A 27,813-nucleotide genomic window follows, 5' to 3' on the forward strand; every position below is an offset into this window, starting at 1 on the left:
TGTATCCTGCAAGGCTGGGACACTTGAAACAAGAACCACCTGGATTGTTGGGAAGATCATACTTGCCGGTAGGGGAATGAAGCAGAGTCTCGAAAGCCTACCATAGCAATTCTCTAGATCGACTTAGACCTAGCGTGATCAAGACAGGGTTGCTCAGAATCCCTTTGGGGTGCCTCCCTCCACCCCAGGACTGAGCTGCCTCTTCTGCAATGGCCCTGTTTCCTTCTTTCACTCTCTTCCTGCCACCTCTGTGCTCCCTGGGTCTGTCAGGAAGTCCATCACACAATGTTGCCACATGACCCAAGAACAGTCTGGAACTTTTGAAAAAAGGTAAATTGCAGCAAAATTCCCAGTGACTTCAGAGATCTATTTTGGCAACAATATGGAAGTGGGCCACCACTGTCTTCTTCCATGATATTTTCCCATCTTCCCAATCCGTGGATTTCCTGGTAGTCTCCCATTCAAGGAAGACCACATTCCAAGCCTCCTCAGCTTTTCCAAGATCAGCTACGGCTGCCATCTACTGTGTTTACTCTACTCCCTAAAAACCGCTATGGCTTTGAGATGCACACAAGGTGACCCCAAATCAGGAGCAAAATATTGCCAATAAAGGAGGGAATGCCATGCATTCCTGAGGAAATAAGCCTCTTCCTTAGCTAGCAACACATAGAGAAATTCTGATAAAAGCGAAACATAAACTCACCAATTTATACCCCAGTATGGACTTTGTGAAGGAAACGTCTTCTTTCTCTGCCTAAAGCAGAGCGCAAGTCCTCAATGCTATCTGCCCGTCTTACGATGCTTCTGTGCCCGTGCACAAGGACCTGCCTGCCACTTCTCCTGGATGCTGCGCTGGGCTCCACGCCGGCCCTGGGTCCCCCGCCCACCCCAAGAGCTGCTGGAAGGAGTCTCGTCAATTGGTTTTCCAGACATTCCCTGGCTGCCAGCCCAGAGGAAAGAAAACGGCCCGACGGGTTTGAGCAAATGGTGAGGGGCACGCTGGACCGGCGGGATCTGGAGAAAATGGAGAAACAGCATCTGCTGTCAAACTGGAGGAAAAACACGTCTGGCCTGCCAACGCGCGCACACGAACACACACACACAGAGTAAAGGTAATTACAAACCAGAGGGTCTCTAAGAGCAGGACAGAGATCTCCCTGCAGTGGGGCATCTTTAGCTGCGCCTCCCTTCCTTTGATGTGGAATTGCAGGGCGTGCCTCATCGACCTTCCCTGGGCTTCCTAGAGCTGAGCGTTATGGGGGGGGGGTCAAACCGAGAGCAGAGGCGATGCCCTCCCCTGCTCTTGCCCCAGGAAAGAAAACCCGGGGGTCAGCCTTCACCCAAGGGTGGCCAGCCAAGAACTAGAGGAAACGCTCCAGGAGGAGGAGGAGGAGGAGGTGGTTAATGTGCATGCTGCCCAACTCCTGGCAACTCTGGGCAGCTTACCAATTGTGAAAAACATTTAAAACCAAGAAAATGGAAAAAAATAAAGAAACAAAGAAAGGGGATGGCAAAACTTACAAAACCGGCTGTTCAGATCTCAGGGGGACCCTCATTCCAGAGGGCAGGCAGGGACTGCCACAGAGAAGGCCGGCTTCCGGGGTCCCAACAGATGGCATTGTTTAATCAAAGGAACCTGCAGGATCAAATTGCCCGGGCAGGAGTTATGGGGGACAGGCAGTCCCTCAGGTAACCAGGCCCTATGCCACCCAGGGCTTGATGGGTAACAACCAGCACCAGGAAGCAAACCGGCAATCAGTGCCGCTCACAAAGCAGAGGTGTTACATGGGCATAGCGAGGCGTGCCCAGTGCTGCACGTGCCGCTGCATTCTGGACCTGTTGAAGCTTCCGGGTGTTTTCAAGGGCAGCCCCATGTAGAGCGCATTGTAGTAGTCAAGCTAGGATTAGGAGTTCTTCCCACACTCCCCAGTAAACTGGGCAGCCAGCATAACATTAAAACTCATTAAACATCATCATCATCATCATCATCATGATACGTATACAGATAGATAGGCAGCCAAAGATAACCACCACCGCCACAAATAACATCCATCTTTTTCTGCAGAAAAAGCATGCGTGGTATATTTGGGCATCTGGGTCAAGAAAACACCATCCCTGGATCGGCTGTTGTCCGACCACGCAGAAGGAGGAATGGGGGGACTCTGCAGAAGGCGTGCAGACCGCTTTCTCCCTGCCCGGTTTATCACCCCTTTGGAGCACTTAAGACTCCTTCCTTTTTAGTGGCCAGCTGCAGCCCTGGCAAAGGTAAATTAGAAAAGACATTAATGCTAATTAACATCTATTAAGGTAAGAGACCTGTGTCCTAAACCACACACACACACACACACACACACAACCTTTCTCCGGCATTCCGCCCTTTTGCACAAAGCATTTGTAGCCGAGCAAAAAGCAAAATTTTCACACGCTGACCCTCCCTGGCTTGCCTTCCGCATGAGGGAACTGCCTCCCCAACGCCAAGCTTTTAAGAAAAGTGTTCTTTGGAATAAAAAAAACCCAAACAGCTACCAAGAAGAAACAAAGTCCAGAGCTCCAGGGAGCTGACTACGTGCTGCGAGGTCACCTTTCCTCTGCCTCCTGGCCCCCAGTCTCTATTTACACTCTCCATCTTCATTATTTCTATACTAAGGTTGGGGTTGAAGTAGAATTCCATCGACTTCTGCCTGCCCTTGCTCTGCGTACCTCCTATTAGAGCGGCTGTCACTTCAACGACATTTATTGGAGCTGAGAAACCAGCCAGCTCCAGGCACAAGACTGTGGTCCAACCCAGCCAGCCCAGCTTTGGAGTAACAGATCCAGAAGGGGCGCAACCCTTAAGTGAAGTCATATTTGGGTTTCAGCCTGGCCCCTCCTCTCCCTGCCAGCGAGGTTCCCTTGTACCTATGGACTGCGTTGGCTGCAATGCAGGTCCTGGTGTCCACCCAAATGGGTTGCCTGGTGTGCTTCCCACTCTCTCCTCCAAGGACTATCCCTTAGCTTCCCCTCTTTCATTTAGGGCCTCCACAGATCCTACTTCCATTTTTTTGTTTATTCGTTCAGTCGCTTCCGACTCTTCATGACTTCACGGACCAGCCCACGCCAGAGCTTCCTGTCGGCCGTCAACACCCCCAGCTCCCCCAGGGACGAGTCCGTCACCTCTAGAATATCATCCATCCACCTTGCCCTTGGTCGGCCCCTCTTCCTTTTGCCCTCCACTCTCCCTAGCATCAGCATCTTCTCCAGGCTGTCCTGTCTTCTCATTATGTGGCCAAAGTATTTCAGTTTTGCCTTTAATATCACTCCCTCAAGTGAGCAGTCTGGCTTTATTTCCTGGAGGATGGACTGGTTTGATCTTCTTGCAGTCCAAGGCACACTCAGGATTTTCCTCCAACACCACAGTTCAAAAGCATCCATCTTCCTTCGCTCAGCCTTCCTTATGGTCCAGCTCTCGCAGCCATATGTTACTACGGGGAACACCATTGCTTTGACTATGCGGACCTTTGTTGTCAGCGTGATGTCTCTGCTACTTCCATTTGAATGCTGCCAATTGTCAGGTTTCAGGGCTAGTTATAGAACTGAGACAACACTGATAGCACTTGTGGATGACTTCTGGTGGGATCTGGATGAGGGTGGTGCATCCATCCTGGCCCTTCTTGATGTCTCAGCAGCTTTCAGTCCATCAACCATGGCATCCTTCTGAACCGGCTTAGAGGGCAGGGAGGGCACCCTTTTGTAGTAGTTCTCCTTCCTTCCTTTGAGCCTGGTTCCAGGCAGTATTGGAGGGAGGGGAGATATAGTCCTAGACCCTTACTTTGTGGGGTCCCTCAGGGCTCTCCTTTCTCTCCACTCCAATGTAACATCTACATGAAGCTGCTGGGTCAGGTCATCCACTGGCATGAGGCAATCTCTGCCCCAGGCTGCCCAAGTGATGCCACTGAGGTTCTTTCCCAGTGCATGGAGGCTGCATAGGTCTGGATAGGGAAGCACAGGTTGTTGGTCAACCCTGGCAAGACCGAATGGCTGTAGGTTCTGAAACCTCTAGGATCTGAGGATTTTCTGTATCTCTGAATGGGGCCCTCCCCCAGGTAAGAGTTGGTCAGGGGCCCTCTTAGACTCAACAGCTCCTGTACGAGGAACAGGTAGCAGCTATGGCTCAGAGGGCCTTTCCACAAATTCATTTCTGGATCAGGAGGCCTTGCTCATGGTCATTCCTGTCTTAATGACCTCCCAGCTGGACTACTGCAGTGCACCCTACATGGGACTGCCCTTGAAGACCATTTGAAAGCTGTAAATGGTCTAGAATGCAGCAGCACATTCCACAATATGTCCACATAACTTCTGCTATGTGAGTAACACTGGCTCCTAGTGGTGTTCTGATTACAATTCAAGGAGCAGGTTATCACCTGGGAAGCCCTATATGGCATTGTGTTAGGTTATTAGTGGGACCACCAGTCCCATATTAAGAGAGTCTCCTATCTGCCCACCACACCAGATCCAACAGAGTTGGCGCACTTTGGGTCTCTACTACCAAGCAATATCATCTGACGGGACCCAGGGAGTGTGCCTTCCCTGTTACAGCACCTGCCCCATAGAACAGCAGATCCTCCTCCCTTCCTTCTCATGGGTCTGACCCTTTGGCGTTCTGGAAAGCTTTAAAGACTAAGCTAATCCCTCCGGCACTCAGTCAGGATGTTACATGAGCTTGGCTGGATAGCTGCAGGACCAAAGTCTTTTTGAGGACCTCAGATGCATTGTATTAATGCTATCACGGTGTCTGTTTTTCTAAATTTGAGGGTTTTATTGTTAAACCCTAATTAACTGCTAACTGCCCAGAGTTGCAGAAGTAAGACAGATGGCCGTATACATTGTTTAAATAAACAATAAATAAATATTTTAATTTGGCTCCAGGCTGGCAAGCAAGGCTGTAGATTCTCTTCTTATTTATTCAGTTTATATGCTGAATATATATGGAGGGAGGCTGGTTTCAAATAAGATGGGTGTGGTTTCAGAATTGAAGGAAGAAACATCAATAATCTGCACTATGCTAATGATGTTCCTCTGACAGCTGAAAGTGCAAATGGCTGGCCAGCTGTAGTCATAAAAGTTGTGGAGCACGGTGAAGAAATGGGACTCAGATTTAAATTTAAAGACGACCAAACTAATGACCATAGCACAGCTACCAGCCTTAGAACTGACAGAAAAGATACTGAAGTAGTGGCGAACTTCTGCCTTTTGGGATCAACCGTCAACAGGAGAAGTCAAGAAATACACTGCACACTAGCCCTTGGTAGAATCGCCATGAAGGTCTTGAAAAAGATACTCAGATGCTGGAATGTGAGTATCCAACCCCCGACCTACAGAGATCAAAATAGCGCAAGCAATGGTTTTCCCTCTGAGACTTTATGGAAGCAACTTTGGAGCCTGAAGAAGCAGGATGGAAGAAGCATGGATGCTTTTGAATTCTGGTGTTGGAAAAGACTCCAGAAAATGCCATGGATAGCCAGGAAAACAAAACAAAAAAATGGATCATCAAGCAAATCAACCCAGAGTTCTCCCTCCAGACAGAAAAGGCCAAGCCCAAACGATCATTATTTTGGGCACATTATGTGAAAAGCCACCTATAATGCTGGAAAAGGTGGAAGGAAAGAGGCCAGGACAGTGAGCAGCAAGGAGACAGACGTGGGCGCCCTGCTGGAGGACTGGAAGGGCCAAGCTGGAGACAGATGATCCTGGAGAGGTCTATTTATGTGGTTGCTAAGAGTCAAAACCAACTTGATAGCACACAGTCAGAAAGTAATAGACTGCTTGTAAGATCTGGCTGACTACAATCCCCCAGCTATTGTTGTGGCACTCAGCAGCTTCTGACTGAAGGCTCTCAGCATACATCGTTCCAATGTACGCCTGCCCTTAGGCTGTACAGTACCTTTCACTTTCCAGTGCTCCCAATGACAAAATAATCTGGAGGTCTCCACACCAATACACATCTTGAAGCCAGGTGGCTACCAGGCAGTAAAAAGTCTGCAGAACATCTGCAGTCAGCTGGAATGGGGGAGGAGGGCAGCTGAAAGCACAGCCACCCTGTCAAGAGCCTGCATTGTGTCAAAAGAAATGACAAAACAGCCCTTCGGGGAAGGGAGGGAAGTAGTGGATTCCCAGTACATGTTAGGCTGCAAAAGTCTCTTTGTCGGACCCTGCAGAAGGGAGGAAAGTTGCATCAAACTTGGGAGGGGGGAGGGGAATGGCCCGTCGTGGGGTGAAGAGCGGGCGCAGAGCACGGCAGGAGTGAGCTGAAAGCCATCTGTGGGACTGCTTGGTGATCCTAAAATTTGTGAAGTTGCAGACAAGCACTGCAGAGGAAAGGACCCAGGTAGGGGTCCTTACAACAGATCACCAAATCCAGCCCCCCCATCAAAGGAAGGATCCCTGCCCTCCAAACCACCCGGGATGTGCCCAGGATCACCCAGCAAGTTCCTGGCTGAGACCAAAAGTGAGCCGGAAATGTCCCAGTTCATCACCCAGGCATTCTTAGAGTAATCCATTCCTAGTACGTCTAAGAATTCACCAGTGCCCTGTTCATTGTATTTTCCTTTTTATCTGGCATGGAAAGAAGGGCTAGGATTACAGCATCCTAGCTGGATTCGCCCTGATTGCCTTATCCCGAGCTCCCATTCAAACTTAAACCCCAAAGGATTTGCCCTTGTCCCCCATTCCCAACCTCCACAGTTGAGGGCCAAAAGGAATTCCAAACCCACGTCTGTACCACATCTGGAAGACAGAGGTCAGAAACGGGGAATTAGCAAGAGGGCGAAAAGGAAGAAGAGGGTCTTCATAATTCGAGGAAGAAGCTCCCCCTCCCCCTCCCCCTCCAACTTGGGTTGCAGATCTTCGGGGCCTTCGCCATGTTGCAGTCACACATCCACTTATCTGCAAGGCTGCCGCTTTGTGAAAATAAATGACATTATAATTGCAAGGAGAAGTGAAAAGTGCTCCTGAAGATAATCAGCTAAATTTAGAGGCCTTTTCAGAGACACGTGCAGACGACAAATGGGACAAGCGGCCCTTGCTTGGCGACGTGGAGCTCATAAGCTCCCACTGGTTTTGTTCGTTGCAAGGAAGGCCACCGAGAGACGCTGGCCTTAGTTCTGAACTTAGCCAAGGAGCCATCGGAAACGCCGTTTCTGCTCAACTTGCAGAGCCCAGCCTGCATCCAAACGCTCAACAGGCGCGGCCTTCTGGCACTCTGGCGGCAAGCGGGGAAAATTAACGTCCATGCAGTGCAAAAACACACACACAAGGAAATGACACAGGAATATGATGTGTGTTTTCTTCAGCCCCAGATAAATCTAGCTGAAGGATATATTCAGGTTAGAAGGGAAACAGAAATATGCCTTTCTTAAAATAATCTGGAGTATAACCACAGTGCAAACACATCTCCGAGAATAATTTCAACTTCCACTTGCAACAGAAATTATGGCTAGCAAAACCGCCGTGCTCCTTCGCTTTGCCTGCCCCGGCTCTCTGATGCCACCCAAGCCTTTTCTCTGTCCTAAGCAAAGTTCATCGCGAGGCAGAGGTGGGGGCCTGTGTCTCTGTCACAGAACACCTGAGACTTATCCGTAGCTGAAACAATTCAACAAGGTCTGTCTCAATGTTGCAGAAGAGATTACCTTTTGCCGCCTTTCAGCACATTCTGGAACAAACCCACAGGGGCAGAGAGAGAAGTCTGGGATCTCTCTTATAGCACAAGGGCACCCCTGGAACATTTCCCCAGCGGCTTCTGCATTTTGGAACCCTCGGCCTGACCTCGTGGCCGACTCTCAATGCTGACTTGGCACAGCTGCAAATATCCGCTGCCGATCCCCTGTCGCCCCCGGCCGCCCTGGCCCACATCCTGTGGGATCACCCCCGGCTGCCAGGCACTGCTGCAGTAGCGTCGGATGTGGCAAAAGACCCCGTGGGAACCCACCTGTTGCCTCCTCCCTGCTGGTTGTTAATTACTCCTGACACTGATCTGGTAATTGCTGTTATTAATTATATTAACGAGCGCTGCTCAGAGCCCCAAGTGGATGGTGCAGCAAAGATACCGCACTCCACCTTCAAAGAGCAAAGAGGCTTGGAGAAGGAGGGGAGTGTTTATCTGCCCTTTTGGGGGGGAAGAGAAGCTGCTTCCAGAAACCTGATCTTCTCTCTCCCTACTAACAGCAGGACAATCGCTTGCCAGCCATCTGCAGACAAAGCTGGTCCCCAAAAGAGACATTGCTTGGAAGACCCTGCTGCGCTTACAGAAGGAGGCACTGGCCAAAGCAGGATGTCACAGAAGGAAAAATGGCCTCCTCTGGGCGCATCTCATAACGCTGCTGTGAGGGATTCTCTGCATTCCAGTTAACTCCATGCGCCAGCCAGGAGTTGAGGCTCAGCGTGCCACACGCGTGACCATGCAAAAGGGGGCAGGGCTCAATCACACAGGGGCACCCACTGTTTTGGCTTTTTTTTGCACACAGCACCCCTGCAGATGTCTCTGCTGGATGGGACAGGTCATAATTGAGATAAAAGCAGCCGCACTCAAAATTCTCTTGCCAGGGTAAAAATACTGGCCAAAATACTGAATGAGATTGAGACCAAGTTCATCCCTCTGGAAACACAACAATGAAATGTACAAGAACTCTGTGTGTGTGTGTGTGTGTGAGAGAGACTGAGAGAGAGAGATCTGGCTTCATAATAGCATTTGTGAAAAGGATCTCACGAATGAGTACAAGTCAGCCGTGTGGCATGGCTGCTGTAAAAGCAGCTGCAATCTTAGGCTGCGGCAACAGACACACAGTTTCCAAATTATGGGAAATAACTTCTTCTTTATTCTGCATTGGTCAGACCCCACGTTAAGTATTGTGCCCCGCTGGAGCGGGTCAAAAAAGTCAAGATGGTGGCCACCATCAGGTGATCAAAGTCCGCCCCTTCTTAATGAGCAGTGTTTAACCCCCCCTCCGGGGGTCCACAGGATGGGGCTTTCACCCTTCCAACATCTCCTCTCCACTTCTTTTCCACCCCCAAAACTCCCCACCCAACCTCCATCTTGACCAGCTTTGTTTGTTAAGTTTACACTGTTTACATCAACAACGTAAAATGAGAGGTTGGGTTAGACCAGTGTTTCTCAACCTTAGCAGCTTTAAGAAATGCGGACTTCGACTCCCAGAATTCCCCAGCCAGCTGTGCTGGCTGGGGAATTCTGGGAGTCGAAGTCCACATATCTTAGCTTTGTGGACTTTTGTATGTTGTGAACCTTGTATGTTGCCAAAGGCAATGCTCTTCACGAAGGGGAAAAGGCGGCCTCGCATGGTGCTAGGGAACGCTGGGTTGCAGAGAAAGGGCCAGTAGCCAAGGACTACCTTTGGAGGCAAGCAAGCGATGGGGACAGAGGCCGGGCCTTGCTCTAGGATGCGTACGTGTGCTTGCCACAGGACTGACGAGTGTTCCCAGCACACATGCAAAGCTTACGGCTTGTCCTGGCTGGAAAGGGACACCAGCCACAAAGCAGGTATTGCAGGAGGAGAGCCATGAGTCTACGGTGGAAAAAATGCAGGAGCCTGGTAGCGCCTTTTCCAACTGCAAAGTTGATTAAAGGGCGAAAGCTCTCCAGAGCTTATGCCCTTTAATCAACTTTGTTAGTCGGAAAAGGCACTACCAGGCTCCTGCATTTTAGGCCAGGAGCAGCATCTGATCCTCTGGGTGACAGCACCACTTCCTCTCCCAGACACAGCGTCAGACAAGCAGACTTGTGATTCCAACGCCAGCAGGGAAACTGAGCCCAGAAGTCAAGGGCTCCAGGTGAGCCCCCCACCACGGGAGTCCGTTTTCCAAGCGTTACTTCTCCCTCCCTCCCTCCCTCCCTCCTCCCCTGGGGATGCCAGACAGGGCTCAGAGCGCTGCCTGGGACGGAGCCTGGGGAGAAGGCAGCCCTGTTCCCAGGTGAGGTGGACAGGCGGACGCCGCCATGAGCAAGCGCAGCCTCTGCTTCCCCTTCTTCAGACCTTGCCGCCTACCTTTCTGCTTCTTCCTTGACGATGGCAAACTGGGACAGCTGCCGGTTGGGCCGGTTCTGCTCCGGGACCTTCTCTCCGCCCTCCAGGTCCTGCTCCAGGGAGGAGCTGGTGCTCCCTTCCCGGCTGACATTGGTGCTGCGCCCAGGGCTGTTCTCGGTGGAGGCCCGAGGCGACTCGGTGTTCTGCTTCAGTGTCTGGAGCTTCGCCAGGGGAATGATGTCGCAGTTCTGTGGCCGGTGCCACACCGTCCGCTGGGTGGTGGCATTGTAGTAGTAGAAGCGTGAGGTGTTGGGGTCAAAGAGTTCCCACCACTGGTTCTCGTTAGTGCGCTTGATGCGGACGCCGGCAGGCGGGTCCCAGACGCACTCGCCCGTGATCAGGTTGGCGTACATGCGCTCTCGCGTACGAGGTTCAATGATTTCCACCCATTCCAACCTACAGGGATCAACCACAAAGAGAGAGAGTTAAAAGCTGGCATTTCTCCCTGGCAGGAACAGGACTGGCACTACGCATGGGGGACAGCGGCGTGGCTTATGGACAAGCAGGTGGGGTGAACCAGCTTTTGTATCAAGCAACCACAGCACTGATTGCTTTGCTAGTTGAAGACAGGAATTCTGCTTTAGTATCTTGTGTGAACCCAGGTGGCAGGAAATAAAAGCGAAGACTCTCTAAACTCCCCATGATCTTGACTGCCAACAGCTCTTCATCAACAGAAGTTCAACAGCAGACAAGGATTATCTTAAAAACATAACTTGTATGACATAATCTAATGGACCAAAACCAGCAACTTCCACAACTGGCCTTACATTATACTGGGGTTTCTCAACCAGGGTTCCCTGGGAGATCACAATTTATTTAAAAAATTAATTCAAATCTGGGCAACTTCACATTAAAGAGGTAAGTTTCATTCTTGATTTTTAGTTTAAGAACACTGTTAATGCACATAGACAGGCCTACCCATGAAATGAATATAATAATTCTGTAACTTCCGGCCTATATCTGAGCCTGGATGTGCAGGGGTTGCCCCAGGACTGAAAAAGTATTTCAAGGGTTCCTCCAGGGTCAAAAGGTTGAGAAAGGCTGCATTATACAATCACTTCCCTGATGTGGTAGCTTGTGTGGCCCACCAGTCTTTCCCAGTCAGGCACCCCCCAAACATGTTAGATCCAGGGGCATCCACAGGGTACGTGTGTGTCACTGTTAAGATCGTGGTCTTGACGGTGATCAAAACCTGGCTCTTTTTATCTGAATTGCTCATGCGGCCATGGCTGTCATCTTGACTTTTTTGACATACACACACTCCAGCAGACACCCCTGGTTACTCCACAATTTCTGCTGATGGCAACTGCCACCCTTCCCAACACATCTGGAAGGAGACAAGACGGTGAAGGCAGCAAAACACCGATCCCAACCTTGAACAACAGCGGAAAAGACAAGAGAGTTTAAAACAGCTTCCACTTGAATGATTCTGCTCAGAGGAGATAAAATTCTGGAGTTTTGTTTGGGATTCCTAAAAGCAGATGCTTCGAACTACTGCCCATCCCACCCTCCATCTCTTGTGCAAACAAACAGAAGCAGATACCCCATCCATTAATTGTGGCCTCCCTGCTGTTTTATTTTCATTTTATTGTTTTCAGGAAGCAATAGGGGTTTGTTTGTTTTTTTGATCTCAAGCTGTGAAAGGAAGGAAATTGTGGAAGATACACATCTAAGACCACAGGAAAAGCAGAACCAAAACAAAAATAAAACTAACTTTGAAGCTGGCACCAGTAAGTTGGACGTGCCGTCGCTGGCCGGAAGCAAGGAATGACAGAAATGTAGCAGTGGAAGCCGCTTTGTCCAGAACAGCTGTGACACAGATGAGCAACCAGAGGCCTGAGGCCTTCTAGACCAGTTTTTCTCAACCTTGGCAACTTTAAGATGTGAGGACTTCAACTCCCAGAATTCCCCAGCCAGCACAGCTGGCTAGGGAATTCTGGGAGTTGAAGTCCACACATCTTAAAGTTGCTAAGGTTGAGTAACACCGATCTAGACACGAGGAGGAAAACAGGAAGAACAGGGTCAGGGCAGAATCAGAGCCTCTCATCACAGACATGAGAAGATCAGGGTTGAAACGTGGGCAAACACGCCTGAGCAAAAAGCAGAGGGTCACACAGGCACAAGGGGGCAGTCTTCCACAGACTTGTTGCACTACAACTCCCACAACTCCCCTCCAAACTGGCCAAGCTGGGGAAGGATGGGTTGCAGCAGCTGTTCTGACCACAAGCAAATGCTCATTCCAGCTTTCCTCAGCCTGGTGCCCGTCAGCTGTACTAGACTACAACATCCATCCCCCAGGCAGATGGCAATGGGGTGGATGAGGAAGGCTGTCCTGTGTAATGACTTAATAAAGAAAACACTGCCCGAACTCAGGGGGATGTGGACGAAGGGCCCTCCTGGATCAAAGGAAGCCACAGAGGGATGAGAAGACCTTCCCTCCTCCGCCCAAGGTCTTGGGGCACTGTTCTTACTTTCCACCTGCGTGGGCAGGGGCTTGGACTACGAGGTTCTCAGTTGCCCATCTGAGCTGCCCCGCTCCAACTCACTGGGCCAATGCTAGATGCCACCCCTTCTGGCTCTCTAGCCTTGGCATCTGCCCTGCCCATTTCACATTATTCCTCCTGGCTTGCCCAAGGAAGCTTTTCTCATTGGCCCCAGTTCGATGCCCAGAGCAGACAAGCAGCCCACTCTGCATCAGCCTCTGCCCCTTGAGGTACCACCACCTGCCCTTCCATCTCCTCTGTGGGGCTCCCATTCGGAGCTTTTGGAGAAGGTTGTGGAGATCCCCTTGATGAAGGAACGCAGGAGCCATTAAGGGAGAATAAAAGACAACTCAGTCCTGGGAAAGAGGAAGGCATGAGAAAGAAACTCAAAATGACCCCTTTTTTAGTGGTAAAAGAGGGGACAGAAGGAGACTCTGGCAGGCATTCAAGATTCAGGAGGACTTCACTTTTTTAGTTTTTTTCCTTCTTTTTGTAGTTTTTTGCTTTTTTGTAGTTTTTATCTTTGCTTTAAACTTAATAAAATTCTTATTTAAAAAAAAAAGATTCAGATATTCTACCCTACGGCAAGAAAACAGCATTCCTGGAATCTCTGTGCAGTGTCCTGACCTGGCCTACCTTGAAGGGCTGGTAGACAGGCTAATGCCCATTCTCCCACCTGCAATGCTCAATTAAAAAGGGATGGTTCCAGCAGCCCTGCTACAATGCTGGCACCATCCCAGCATCCATACCCTGACATTAGCAAGTGGACACAACCAGCGGGAGAAGGCCAGCTGCAAAGTCGACATTGCTCTGGATGCCCAGCCGCAGCGCCAAGCAGCCTGGCCCTGGGCAAACCTGAGACTGGCTTTCTCCTGACGCAGGAAGCCCATAGCTTACAAAAAGACAGCTCCATTTAGTCAGTTCCTCTCCATATCACAAGAAAGCAACACTGATAATCAAGGTTGCATTGGCCAAGCCCACAGGTTACACTAAACCATACTTTAACTACAATTTACTCAATAAATGACAACTGGTGAGGTTTCAAGAAGACTCTATGCTGGTGTTTCTCAACCTCGGCAGCTTTAAGATGGGCGGACTTCAACTCCCAGAATTCCCCAGCCAGCATGGCTGGCTGGGGAATTCTGGGAGTTGAAGTCCGCCCATCTTAAAGCTGCCGAGGTTGAGAAACACTGCTCTAAGTCATAGCCATCCAAGCCTTATAAATTTAATAAATACACTGAAATGAATGAACTGTTGTTTACAGACCATGCTAGCTGAGTTCACACCAGGAGCTAAGAGAGAGCAAGCCCAACAAAATAACTTTTAATTGTTAAAACCCCAATGTTAGTTGTTATTCCCCTTTGCCACCAGGTCTTCATTCAGCCTCACTGGCAGAGTTTGCCTCTCCGTAGCTGACAGCAGCCCCGTTGAAACCCACAGAAGCACAGACACACCAGGCCAGGAAGACCCATCCGTTCCGTTTTGAAAGCAACGGCTGAGCGTCTCTAGGCAGAGTGGGGTGGAGCGGAAACTGAGGCTACTGAAATTCAGTTATCAATTAGCTCTTGGGCTCTGGAAGGCTGTCAAGACCTGGCTCTGTTCCCAGGCCTGGGGCTAGTGTGTCTGTGCAGCCCCTGTGGTGGTGTATTTTATTTTTTTATTGTTATGGCTGTTCTGCTTTTAACTGTTTAACTGTATATTTTGATAGGGTACAAGCCACCAAGAATCTTTTGGAGTGGGCAGCCATAACAAACTTAAATCATAACCGTAACCACAACAACAGTAGACGAAGTTATGCACACCTTCTTAGATTCAGTTGAATTATTTTTGCGCCTAAGGTTTCAAACAAAGACCATTTTTACCAAGGACTGGGAGGATGGAAAGGTCAGCCCCATGAGGTAGACCAGTCCAGAGAAGCAATTCCACAGGAAGGCTAAAGCTACTTTTATTGAGATAAGCTATAATAACAGAACCTTGCAGGTCTGATTGTGCTATAACTCCCCTCCCTCTTCTACCCCAGGGAATCAAGGAGGGGCCAGCCTCTTCCGAACACTTATCTCCTTTCCCATGACCTGAGGCAGTGTTTCTCAACCTTGGCCGCTTGAAGGTGTGTGGACTTCAACTCCCAGAATTCCCCAGCCAGTCCACACACCTTCAAGCGGCCAAGGTTGAGAAACACTGCCTTAAAGGATCCTCCCATCCTCTTGGTTGATAATTCTGATTGGCTTCCAAAACCCTTTGCAAAATGGGAGAAACTAAATCAACCAGCTCTCCCTGCCAACATCTCCCTGTTCAGGCCTTTCTTGCTGATGCTATTCAACACCCTTTTCGCCAGACTCCGAGGCATCCAGGGTGGGGTTTGATACCTTCAACGGGTATTGATCCTTCAAGCTTGAGGATTTTGAGACTGGCTTATTGAGGATATTGATCCTTCAAGCTTGAAGCCAAACAGCCAGAACAGAGCCCCCAGTTCACTGGTCAGACAAGTGATCTAGGCAGTTGGGGAATCTAATCTGCCCCCAATAAACACCCCTCAAGGAAAGGGGTTAGAAAAACATGGGGTGGAGTGTGAGCATGGACAACTTCCCAAGCAGGTCCCTGGGATTCAGAAGAGATCTCGGCTTTCTTGCCTTCCCAGATGCACCGATCAGGTTGCCCTAGCCCAGAAGATCTGCCTGTCCATCTTAACTGTCACGACTTCAGTTGCCATGCAGAGAGGTGTCTCCCAGGAAACAGCTATTCATTTTTGTTGCTACTCTCCTATCATCTTGCAAAGACTCCCCTGCACCAGCACCAGGGCTATTTACTGAAGTAACAAAGAGAAGGAAGCTGATCGTGGAAAGCAGGTATTCTATGAAGCAAACCCCAAGACCAGCTTGGACTTCCAACTTCCTGAAGGCTTTGGGTTCCTCTCCTCCACCATGCCCCGGGTTCACCATCAGCCCTCCACCTTTCCAAAGACCAAGATCCCTAAAACAGCACGCGGTAAAAGGCGGACAGAAGATGCAATTGGTCAGTCATAAAGCGGGAGTCAGCTCTTCAAAGCTTCCCCCAAGCTGGTGGCTTTGAAAAGTGATGGCCGGTGGCTCTACCAGCCATGGGGGCTGGGAGCTACTCAACAAACTTGGGGAGTGCCAGTCAGCAGGAAGATTGAGACAAAGAGCATCTATTCTGTTTGAGAGAATATTTTCACAAAGGATTCCACCTGCCTTATACTGAAAAGCCTAGGCAATGTCACTGAGAATTTCTACTCCCGCTAGATGAGATGGAACACAAGGCTCACCCATCTGCTCCAGTGGGTGGGAGGGGACGTTGCTCTCAACAACCAGCTGGGACAATGACCATCCAGAAACTAGGAAACCAGAGGAGAGGACCTTCTCCCACTCAGTTCATGGCACAGTGGGCAGCACATGCCACAGTGCTGCAGAAGGGCCATTCCTTGCTGTAGCCAAATCAGAGCATCTTATAAAAAGTTGTCACAGATTGGGGTAAAGTCTCCTCTCCTCCCGATGACTTCATGGGCATGTCCATCCACTTCTCCCAGCAACTAAATGGAAGTGATGTAGCCTTGCCTTCTTCCAAGATGTTTTATGACTTCCCAGTCTAGCCTAGTGGAACACTTTCCCTGAGAGAGAAGGCCAAAATCATGCCTGGCATAAGGAAAGCAGGCAGAGGCTTTTCTCCCATTCTCAGAAGGCCTGGACCAGGGGCCACCCACTGAAGCTGACTGGAAGGAGATTTAAAACCAATAGAAGGTAGACCTTTTCCACACAGCCCATCATTAATGTGTGGAATTCATTACAGCCAGACACATTGGTGGCCACTAACTTGGATGCCTTTAAAAAGACCTTGGGTGAATTCATGGAGAAAAGGTCTAACGAGACCCATCAACCTTGAAGACTCTGTTACCTTTGCATTCAGGGCAGCAGACTGCCAAGACCTACTGCACAGAACAATGGAAGGAGGGGGACCATCTCTCCATCTCCTGCTTGTGAGCACGCCAGAGGCATCTTCTGGTCACTGGGGGAAACAAAATGCTGGACTATGGTGGTTCTTGGCCTGATCCAGCCTGCTTCCCATCCAAGTACTAATAGGTCCAACCTCTGCTTAGCTTTTTGAGATCATCCAAGCTCAACCAGGTACTGTCCCCCAGTTGGTCACATAATTTCAGAGACCAATGGCTGGACAGGAGCAGATTCAGTCATTTTCTCCATATCCCAGAAAGCAGGGAAGTGCCTTCGTTTAGAATGAGAGCTGGCACAGCTGTCCCATACACTTGTCAAGTGTAGAAGACAGAACCCTTTTCAACTCTCCAAAAGGTCTTGTGAATAAGGATTTGGCCCTCAAGCAGAGAAGACACCTGGGATCAGACAGTCAAACTCGTTCTAGCTAACCATACAGGAGAATCCCTCTTTTTCGTCAAGATCAAGACATGCAGCAGAAAGGCATATGCGTATTTCTGGGGAAATGAAAACCATTTTATTGGAGCTTAGCAAATCTAGGAGACTGTCAATTTCTTTATTTAAAAAAAAATTCAGAGAGAAAGGCAAGCAACCCAGAATCCTACAGAGGCTGAATTACAAGATTTATGCAAGGTCATTTCAGTAGTAGGAAAGAGTTCAATGCCTCTCTAGCTGGCTGGGGAATTCTGGGAGTTGAAGTCCACTCATCTTAAAGTTGCTGAGGTTGGGGAACACTGCCCTAGACCCCTGAATCAAAGGGATTCCCCCCCCAAAATGGCTCCTAGATACAGCTCCTATCATTTCCAGTCAACACAAATCTGATGCCATGGTGCCTGAGAAGTACGGGAGTGTCCACTCAATCAGCAGACCCAGTAGACCAGTGTTTCTCAACCTTGGCAACTTGAAGATGTGTGGACTTCAGCTTCTGGGAGACTTCAACTGAGAATTCTGGGAGTTGAAGTCCACACATTTTCAAGTTGCCAAGGTAGAGAAACACTGCACCGGAGCCCAGCAGAAACAGTCCGCAATGCCACTCTGCCATTGGCACCATCACCCTTTCTGCCCTCTGCTCGCAAAGAAGGCCTGGTGTGACAGTCCCTTAGCCCTACCTGAGGACCACACTGAAATACTTACATCCTGATCTCGGTCCCACACCTGAGCATAGCCGCCTACAGAGAGAAACAAGGTCAAACAGGGGAGCGAGGGTGGGAGGTTAAGATATTCCCATCTGCTGCTGCTGCCTTGAGTTACTGCTAATTAGTTTATAAAGTCTGGATGCAGCGGAGAAGATTCACTGCCCTAAAGAGAAAAACTGCTAGGAGGTTTCGTGGGGTGGGATCACTCTCAACCAGCGGTGGGAGACTTAAACAATTAAAAGAACAAAGGAAAAGGCTTCCCTTTGATGGAGGAGGAGAAGGGAGCTGTCACAGCCTGAAAATGAAACCCTTTCCCTTTCCACAAGAGTTGCAGACCAGCTGCACCCTTGGGCTTATCTGCACTTCTCTGGGGTTCCACCTGGGTTCCTGAGCAGGAGAGGAAAGGAGTGGGATTTCTAGAATATGAAGAGCTTGCATGGAGCTATTGGCAGCTGCAGGGCTACTCTGGAGGAGGGCTGGACTAAAAGATTTCTAACTAAGGCAGCTCTCCCCGACCCGCTGACAAACATGCATGGCTTCCATTCAAGGGGCTGATAGTTACTTCATGGCTCAAGACGGGATACCTGTGGGACCATCTTCTCCCAGGATGATTGGTTTCAATCCAATAAGATCTAGTAGGGAGGACACCCTCTGACACCTTTCCTTAAGGGATCGTCATCGTCAGGGTCCACCAAGGTGTGCCTTTTCTGGGGCTGCCCCTCTCCTTGGCAACATACCAAAGAAATGACTTCGCAGAAGGTATGTGGAAACCATTAGTAAAACATAAGGTCAGCCCGGGAAATGGGAAAGTGTGAGAAAGAACCTCAAGATTGTCCAGCCTTGATTCTCTTTGGTACAAGAGAGAGGGAAGGAGGAATGCTGTCTGGCTTTCAAGGTTCTGTTATGACAGCCTGTATCAGTAAACAGAGTTCTAGTATTTCGTGGAGGCTGCTTACTGACCTGGCCTACCTCGAAGTGCCAACATCAATCCTGAAAATTGGGTCAAGTACAGGTCAAGTACAAAGGTAAAACCAGATCCATAGCAGGAAGTTGAACCAACTACAGTGGCTGGATTCACAAGCCACCAAGAATGCTTTCTAAATAACAACAGCTGTGAACTTTCTGCAACCCATATTCTTGCTTAGCGCGCTGTGTGAATCCACATGGATGTGGATCTTCCAGGAGTCAGTTCCACGCCTAGGTGTCTGTTAAAAACCAAAATAATAGCAAAATCATGATTATGTTGCATAAATGCAATAAATGCAAACCGGCTGCCAATCATGATCACGTGACCGCAGGGATGCTGCAACAGTAGTAAGTGTGAGGACAGGTCGTAAGTCGTTTTTTCAGCATCGCAGTAAGTCTGAACCGTCACTAAACAAATGGTTGTTAAGTGAGGACTACCTGTACCTATGTCTCCAAGCACCAGGGATACCAAGGCATTGTGAATCTTGGGAGCCGCAAGGCAGCCTGTCTTTATGGCTCCAATAGCTGAGAGTCCATTCAGCCCGTGGTCAAGACGCCCAGCAATGCAAGGGCAGGAACGGTTCCCCCCAGGAAAAAGCCTTCTGTGTGCGAAGGCACCAGACACAATCTCCCCCACCTGCCTTTGTTGGCCTTGTTTCAGCACACAGCAATCTCTGGAGACAGACCGAGAATCTGCCAGGTAATTCTTCAACATGTGCCTTCAGGGCTTAAAGCCAACAAAACCATTACATCCAGAAGGGGGTCATGGAGCCAAGAGGCTTCCAGTTAATTCCTTCCAGACAGTTCACGGGTGAGCATGATGGGCCAGCAGGATCTGGAAGGTGATCCCAAGAGACGGAGACACCTTCCCCGCGCAGGTGCCACATTTCTGCCTTGAGCACGGAGCTGTCCAAAAGCAGCTGCAGGCATCTATTTGGCCTGTCTCCAATTCCCATGGGAGGCTGTGCAGAAATGCTTGTTGGGGGCCTGATCCCATGAGAACAATGATTTATTGAATTGAATTGAATTTCTATGCCACCCGACTCCCGGCGGCTACGTAGGGCAGCCCACATCTGGATTTGGCAAGCTATCAGCCGCTGGACATGCGTTTGCAGCAGAGGCTTAAAAAACTAACTCCTGTGCACGTTATTCAATATTTTATTCTCAATCCACGGGATAAAAGAAAAATAAATACGCAAATGTATTAGCATACTGAGCAATTTTTCAGTTACGAACTATTACAATCCTTTTAGTTCATTCATTTCTGGATAAGCCTCTGAAATAAGGCATTAACAACGCACCCAGTTTACCAATAAGGAACCCAAATTTGAAAGAGAACCCACTGAATTAAGCCAGACTGTAATGGGTCTTAATGCAATGGGCAAATCCAACTCTTAGAGTTTATAAAACTTGGATTATGACTCAGCGTGATACATAAATCAAACTCACCTGACAAAACCTGCTGAAACGTACCCCTGCTTGGCGCTCCATGCCATTCTAGCCAATATCAACCTCCCCTAGTCTTCCACAACTTCAGGAACCCCAGTGAAAGTGTCAGAAATTGAATGTATAAATGGGAAGGACCAATGTATTCAATGTACAAATGCGGGGAATGTGCCAAGTGCCTTTGAGGATGCACTCCTAGTTTGCGCGAGAGCAACAGACCTGTGCATGCATGCTTTTAGCATCTGCAAAAACCACCAATGGAGAACCTCTGTGTGAAGTCTGAATTCCCTGTCTATGTGCCAGAGCTGCACTTCTTGTTTTTCCCTTACCTTTCCCCTGGTTATTTTCTCCCCCTCCTGCTGCCTTGATTTCAACTGCCTTTCGACAAGCCCTCTCCAAATGCAACATTTCACTGCCCACTTTACGTCTTGTTGGTGCTTCACCTCCCTCAGGCCCAAAGTTGCTCAAGGGAGCAGGTAGCACCCCAGGGGGCTATGAAGGAGAATGGCCCTGCAGCCAGGCGCAAGGAAGATGTCTTGGCCTGAATGTGGGGGGGCAAGGATGCCGACGGGGGAGCCCGTCTTATTTCCAGCTGGGGCACAAGGTCAGCCTTTTCCTTGGAGAAACAAGGTGAGGAGGTGCATTTCTGAATCCATCTCCAAACACCTGAGATTTTAAATAGCCTTCTTGATCGCCACAGAGTTTCTTCAGACTGTCCTGCTTATTATTTAAAGGACACAACATCTCAGGACTGTGGGATAAAAAAGGCGGAAAGCCTTCCCAAGCGAGTTTTTGTCTGCAAACCGACTTCTCTGCCAAACCAACTAGTGAGATGAATTTGGGGTAAGGCACCAGGTCTTCTTACCTAACTCGGCTGCAACCAAAAAGCACCGCCAGCAGGAATTGTAAACAGACTTTTAAAAGCTGGTGTTGCCATGTGCACATGCAAGGGGTTGCTGCCACAGGGAAAGCAGGCACACCCACAATTCTCTGACGGCGCATGGCAACCTTGGAAAGCCGCTTGCAAAAAGCACCCCGGCCCATCTGACCGGAACCAGCAATCCCCCTCCCCCCATCCCTCCACCCAGGCACCTTCTGCCACCCCTCACCTCTCCTCCCCGCATCCTGCTCGATCAGCACCCCGCCCTGCAATGTGCCTTCTCCCCAGCCACGCAGGTCCCAGCTCCCTTGGGGCCACAGCAGGGCCCTCCAGGAGCTCTGCTGAATTCCCATCAGCCTCCCTCTTTTTTCAGCCTGGGGAGGGCCACAGGGTGATGCTATGGGCGGCTGTGTCCACCTTTGGAAATCCTTTCTTCGAAAAGTCTCTGGAAACCACACAGTTGCAGCTGCTCTGCCTTCTTTCTCGTCTTCCGGTGCTAAAGAAGCTTGCCACCCTTGTGAACAACTTACAAAAGAGCAGAAAGCCTCTTCTGGTAGCTGGGGAGAAGAAGCAGGTTCTTCAAGGGCTAGCTGTATTCCCCAGGACCCTGCGCTGAAGCCTTCTGGAGGAAAGACAGACGCAAGGAAAGTAGGGGAGCATTCTTGGGGAGGACATTTTGCTTTGCCCCAAGCCTCAGGTTTGGCCGGGAAACCTTTCCCCTTGACTGGAAGCCCGGCCTTGTCTGCAGGAGAGGTGGCCAAGCAGTCTGTCTACAAGAAATCAACAGCAATTTTGCCCTCGCCTCAACCCCGTGGAGCCTGCCGAAAAATCAAACCAAATTCTATCGTATCTACCTTCTGCTAATCCCTGCTAGACAGGATAGCTGAGGACACCATCTGCCAAGCCGAACTGGGACTGAGCTAAACTTTCTTTTTCAGTGGCTTTGTAAACAAGCCTTGTCGCTGAGTTACAGAGAAGATGGCTTCCTGTTTCTAACACTAACTTTTCCTAACAATGATTCTAGTGAGCCACAGAAGGTTGGTGGCTCTCCCTGAACCCTCAGAATTTAGCTTTCTCCAAAACTTCAGATATGCCACCTGCGGAACTCAGAGGCAGCAAGGTTTCTGGCTCATGACTTGGACTACTTCACTGTCATTAAAGACGCCCCCCTGCCCTCCGGGGTGGGGTCTGAGCCAACCGCAATGGGATGGGTAGCATTCACTCAAGAGAGTTGAACGAACAGCCCCAGGCTTAGGAGAAGCTTGGAAGGCAATAAGGAAATGGAAGGGATGGGGGTGAAAAGGGAGAAGGCCCCAGAAACATGGAGCACGTTGGCAACCTTCCTCTTCCAGAACAGGTGGCCGTTCCTCTGCTGAAGCTTCCTGCAGAAAGACTCACTTGCAGAGACTCTTCACAGCCAAGGCCTCCCCATATGCTCCAGGACTGTCCAAGTGCTTCCACAGTGTACCTCGTGCCCAAGCAAAGAGTCCAAGAGGGGAGCAGTTGGAAGCAGAATCTGCCATCCAATCTGCCCGCCTGATGAAAATTGGGGAAAGCAGATGGCACAGGGCAAGAAGCAATTTGGCACCTGCTCTTCTAACCCCTTCTCCACCCTGGAACCTCCTCGTTGGTGGGTGCAGGTATAAAACCAAGATTCTGCTCCCAGAATTACACAAGGGACAGCAGCTGGCAAGGATCTAAATTTGGCTGGCACAGAAAAAGCAAAGCGAAGCTGGACCCGGTTAGTCCCTTGATGGGGGATTATCAGGAAATTCCAGAAGAAGGCAATAGCAAACAACTTCCGTATTGTTTTTAAGTAAAGACAGGAGAGGAATTCTTTGATTTACCTTCAAATTTCTCCAATTATGGAAATAAAGATAAGTATAATTTGTGAAATGAAATGGAAGTGCAAAGAATGGGAAGGATGGAATAAGTGATGGGTCAGACCAAGAGTCCCAGAGCAGGCAGCCAAATGCCTCCAGAGAACCCTAGCATGCAAGGGCTACCATTATATATACCCCAGGATGACTAAATAAAGACCTAGGCATTGACACATGGAGGTTCTGGTTCTCATGCCTAGGAGAGACCATTAGACATGCCCAACACACCCCTTCTCAGCTCATAGCTCTTCCTTCCTAGATCCTTTCCAGCTGCATGGGGTTTGAAAGGATCCTAGCGATGGAAGGGCCATTGAGTCCAACTTTGGGCTCAGGGCAGGAATCCCAATGCAAGAATAGCAGTCAGATCGCTGCTCAGCTTCTGCCCAAATGCACCACTGAAGAAGAGCCCACCACCATTCTGGGTGCCAGCCATCCCAAGTAGACCAGACAGAAAACACAACCAGATGAGCGAATTCTACTTTATCGTAAGGCTACATTAACAGAATCTTGCAAGTCTGAAAGTACACATCTCCCACCCTCCCTATTTATTGCTTGAGTGGTCAGGGCAGGTCCTTCCTAAGTTTCTTCTTTAGACTGTTACCCTTGTGGATCCTTTTATCTGATTGTTCCCTAGGCAGCATCTCTTCACTCTGTTCTCCAAGGTCACCCTCACATTCCACCACGTCCCTCAACTTCTCTTGAAATCTCAGGTGACGGAGCCTCTACTCAGACGGGACTATGCCGTGGCTCTGTGCCTGTGTTCAGGAGCTCCAGCCTTTGCTAAAGTAACTGTCAGGGTTTTGTACTGGGCACAGTGGTTAAATTCCCTTCCTCCAGATACCAAAAAGGTTAGCTCAGCAGATTGACTGCAAAAAAGTAGGAAGCCCAACACACACACAAGTTCTCCATCTAACCACCTGCAGGAATCCTGCCCTATATGTAAGTTAGCCCCCAAGTTTCAATCTTGAGCTTCTTCCTCCTGCCTTTTTGAGTCAATGGCTGTCTGGCTGCTCCCTTCCCAGCCTGCAGGCTTCTAACATCTGTCCTTTGTTCACAAAATGGCTTTTTTTTTGGTGCGAGAGTCAGAAATTCCTACCTTCCAGCCTGAATTCTTACAGAAATCATTTAATGGCACTCACGGAGCCCAGCTTTGCATGGAGACTGGCTCTAACTGGTAGCCCAGCCATCTCTTTGACTGGCAACAACAAGGGGTGATTTTTTGTTCCTAATCTCCCAGAGGAGAATGCTGGGAGATGCTGTCCCCACACCCAGAGGGCAGCAACCCAGCAGACAAGTATATTTTGCAGTCTATGTTCCACAGGGAAAGATGCATTTTCCCTGCAAGCCAAAAGAATCCAGACTTTCACAGGAGCAGGGCCAAAGCTGAGCCATGTTTGCTCCGATTGCCATTGTGTGGAAAGTTGGCAATTTCAGCATGGAGGAACGGGGTATCAACAGATCCAACTGGAGATGATGATGGTGATGATGACAGTGGCGATGACGACAACAACAATAGTTGAGAAACATTCTCATCTTTTTATTTACAGTTGCAATTAGCATCTTACAGCGGGTTGGGATGGGCAAGCCCCAGCCTGGCTCCCACCCAAGACAGCAGCAGCCACAGAGAGGCAACAGAGGGCAGAGGGCTGAAGCCACAGGGGGAGATGTGGGCCACAGCAGAAGCTTTGGCTTCACTCCACTTGGGGGCTCCTTGCCCTCTCACCAGGGCTGACCCCGTAGGATCAGGAGAGAAGGCTGAAAAAATGCCCCCAGATGGTCTGCTTGAGCCCATCCAACCCGGCAGAACGCCACATTTTGCTGCCAGGGCCGGCCCCTGCTCTTCGCAAACCCAAGCACCTGCCCAGGCCGAGACCGCTCCTGTTCCCAGCGAGACCGAGAGCCGAGCAGCCCCAGTTTTTCTTTCCCTGCTCTGCCCCTCTTCCAGCCCAAGCCTGCAATTAAGCCCCACCCTTGGCATCCGAAGGCTGGCTCTGCAATTACCATAACAATGAGCACGCCGGTCAACGGCCACACACAGCTTCCCAAATAACACGTCTCGGGGCTTTTGCTTCTCCCCCCCACTCCATGAGCTCAGAAAAGAAACAGCGGCAACACGGAACATCCGCTCACTCATCCAGCCCTAAAACAAAGGACAAAACCTAGGGAGCCGTAACACACAATCTATGCCCCGGGACTGATGCTGTTCCGGAGATCCGGTTCCTTCCACGTGAGAGCCGAAAGAAGCAGCTCTGATTCAGACCTTCTGGGGATTTAAATGCAGGGTAGCTCTGGCCAAGGAGCAGCTTGGCAGCCAACTCTGCACGCTAGAACAGATGCGTGCCCGAAAAAGGCAGGCTGATCGGCCTCCTGCGATCCATACATGCATAACCATTGTTCCCCCAGAAATCTTCCAGAAAAACCTTACTCAACCTGCTCCCTTCCAGATGCCTTGGGTTACAACTCCCATAACTCCTACCAGCCTAGGCATCATCCCGCTTGGCTGGAAAAGATTCCCATTGTAATCCAGCATACTGGAGGTAACTAGGTTGAAGAGAGCTACCTGAACAAGGAACCCCAAATTCTCTTTGTAGACACCTGAACTTTCCCCTTTCTCTTCCCCCAACAGAGGAGAGAGAGAAAGAAAGAGAGAGAGCTCTATGGCCAATGGATAGTAGATACAGGTAGTCCTCGACTTACAACCATTCCTTTAGTGACTGTTCAAAATTACGATGGCGCTGAACAAAGTGACTTGCAACCGGTCCTCACACTTACAGCAGTCGCAGTGTCCTTGCGGACATGTGATCAAGTTCAGGTGCTTGGCGACCAGCTTACGATGGTTGCAGCATTCCAGGGTCGTATGATCACCATTTTGCAACCTTCCCAGCCAGCTTCCAATAAGCAAAGTCAATGGGGGAAGCTGGATTCGCTTAGCGACCGCAGCAAAAAAGGTCATAAAATTGGGCATGACTCACTTAACAACTGTCTCACTTGGCAACAGAAGTTCCAGTCCCAATTGTGGTTGTAAGTCGAGGACTACCTGTACTTGAGAACTAGTCAAGGACTTATTTGAATTCATCTGGTGCAAAGGCAAAATACAAAAACCACTGACTAGAAAGTGCTTGATGATGCCTGCTTAAATTCAAAGCAATATGGCAAGTTTCCTTGCAGCTGCCACTTGGACGTGCTAGTAAGCTGTTAACAATGGAATTTCTCAACACGGCCCACTAAAAGCCAGCTTTGTGCAATAATAGGACTGATTTTTCCTAATGGCATTATGAAACGCTTCTCTGTATTAATGGCTCTTTTTTCAAAACGGTCCTCTTGAGGAAGCCATTTGAGTCGTCCCCGCATTCCACACATTTCGTTTGAACACCCCGCGGCCTCCTCCACTGAGCACCCGAAAGCTGTGCCTCTCCCTAACCTCTTTGCTCAGAGCAACAGCTGGGTTTCTCCCCCTCTTCCTCAAACACGCAGGAAGGCTTATTCCAGGCCAGGGAGCAAGACAGAGAACGGGAGGCCTGTTGAGACACACAGCTCGGTGGAGACAAAATTTGGGAAGGGGTTACTGGACAAGGAGCACAGGATCGGTAAGAAACCCAATGATCTTCCACGCTGCCTAACTGGCTTTAAAAGGGAGGTGATGGGCTCCCCTTCCCTGAATGTGTTGAAGCAACCATCCGTCTGGAATGCTTTACGCTGGATTCCTGACCTGAATAGGGCCTGGGCTTGATGGTCCTTCCAAGCCTCTAGGATTTTATGGATAACACAAATGCACCATCCTACTGGCAAATGGTAGCTATTAACTACCGTATTTATTTATTTATTACATTTACATGGCCACCCATCTCATATTTGTGACTCTGGGTGGCTGACAACAAAAACATAATTAAAAACACAATCAGAATTATAAACATAAATAATGTAAAGTAGCAGCCGAGAACACTGACAACATCCCACAATCAATATAGCCAAGAAACGGGCTCATGCACACCATCAGGACCTCAGGCTTGACAGCAAAACCAAGTTTTTAATGTCTTGCGAAAGGCCAGCAGGGTTGGGACAGATCTGATCTGGGGGGCGGGGCGGGGGGGGGAGGATGTTCCAAAGGCTGGGCACTACGGCAGAAAAGTCCCTCTTCCTGGGCACCATCAGATGGGACTCTCTTGCAGACGGGACCCAGAGCATGCCTCTCCTGCAGGATCTAATGGGACTGGTAGACACCTTTGGGGAGAGACGGTCCCATAAGTAATATTGAACATTTATTTATTTACTTATCATAGTTTTGTCACCGCCCATCTCCCCCACAAGGGGGGACGCTGGGCGGTTACAAGGGGGGACCCTGAGCGGTTATTATATTAATTTACTGTATTATATTAATACAGTATTATATTATTATTATTATTATTATTATTATTATTATTATTATTATTATTATATTAATCAAATTTATCACTGCCCATCTCCCACAAAAGGACCTCTGGGCGATTTACAACAAAACATAAATAAGAGGAATATAAAACTATAAAATAATATAATACATAGTAAAAATAAATATGGTAGGAACCCGATGGCCAAGTTCTCTATAATTCGCAAGCAGAGCAGGGTCCTTTAATACTGAAACAGGACGTCTGCATTCATTAAGTCAGCTCTAACTGTCAAGGGCCGGGTGCAGATATGGGGTGTCGCCAACACTCTTATTTCCTGGAGGCACCTGCCAAACCACAGGAGGAGATGGCTAAATATTAAGCCTTTGATCTGCTCTACAATGACATGATGAGGTGGCTAGATAGCATCACCGGTGCAATGAACATGAATCTGAGTAAACTCTGGGAGACAGCGGAGGAGAGGAAGGCCTGGCGTGCTGTGGCCCGTGGGGTCACAAAGGGTCGGGCACGGCTTAACGGCTGGACAACAATGACAATGACATTCTTACGCTCTTATCATTTTTGAGAGCGCCCTGGCAGGATTCAAGCCCCAGCATGGTCTT

The 27,813-nt window shown here is 49.4% G+C and overlaps 1 protein-coding gene across 1 annotated transcript in view; it reads right to left on the reverse strand.

The window, feature by feature from the left end:
- Positions 1 to 27,813, reverse strand: part of ARHGAP39 (Rho GTPase activating protein 39) — a 129,149-nt gene that overhangs the window by 71,543 nt on the left and 29,793 nt on the right. The window contains exon 2 of the mRNA XM_063299725.1: positions 10,035 to 10,469. Within this exon, the coding sequence (XP_063155795.1) occupies positions 10,035 to 10,469 (435 nt within the window). The remainder of the gene's footprint in view (positions 1 to 10,034; positions 10,470 to 27,813) is intronic.

This window comes from Candoia aspera, chromosome 3, assembly GCF_035149785.1.
Source record: "Candoia aspera isolate rCanAsp1 chromosome 3, rCanAsp1.hap2, whole genome shotgun sequence".
NCBI classification, from domain to species: domain Eukaryota; kingdom Metazoa; phylum Chordata; class Lepidosauria; order Squamata; family Boidae; genus Candoia; species Candoia aspera.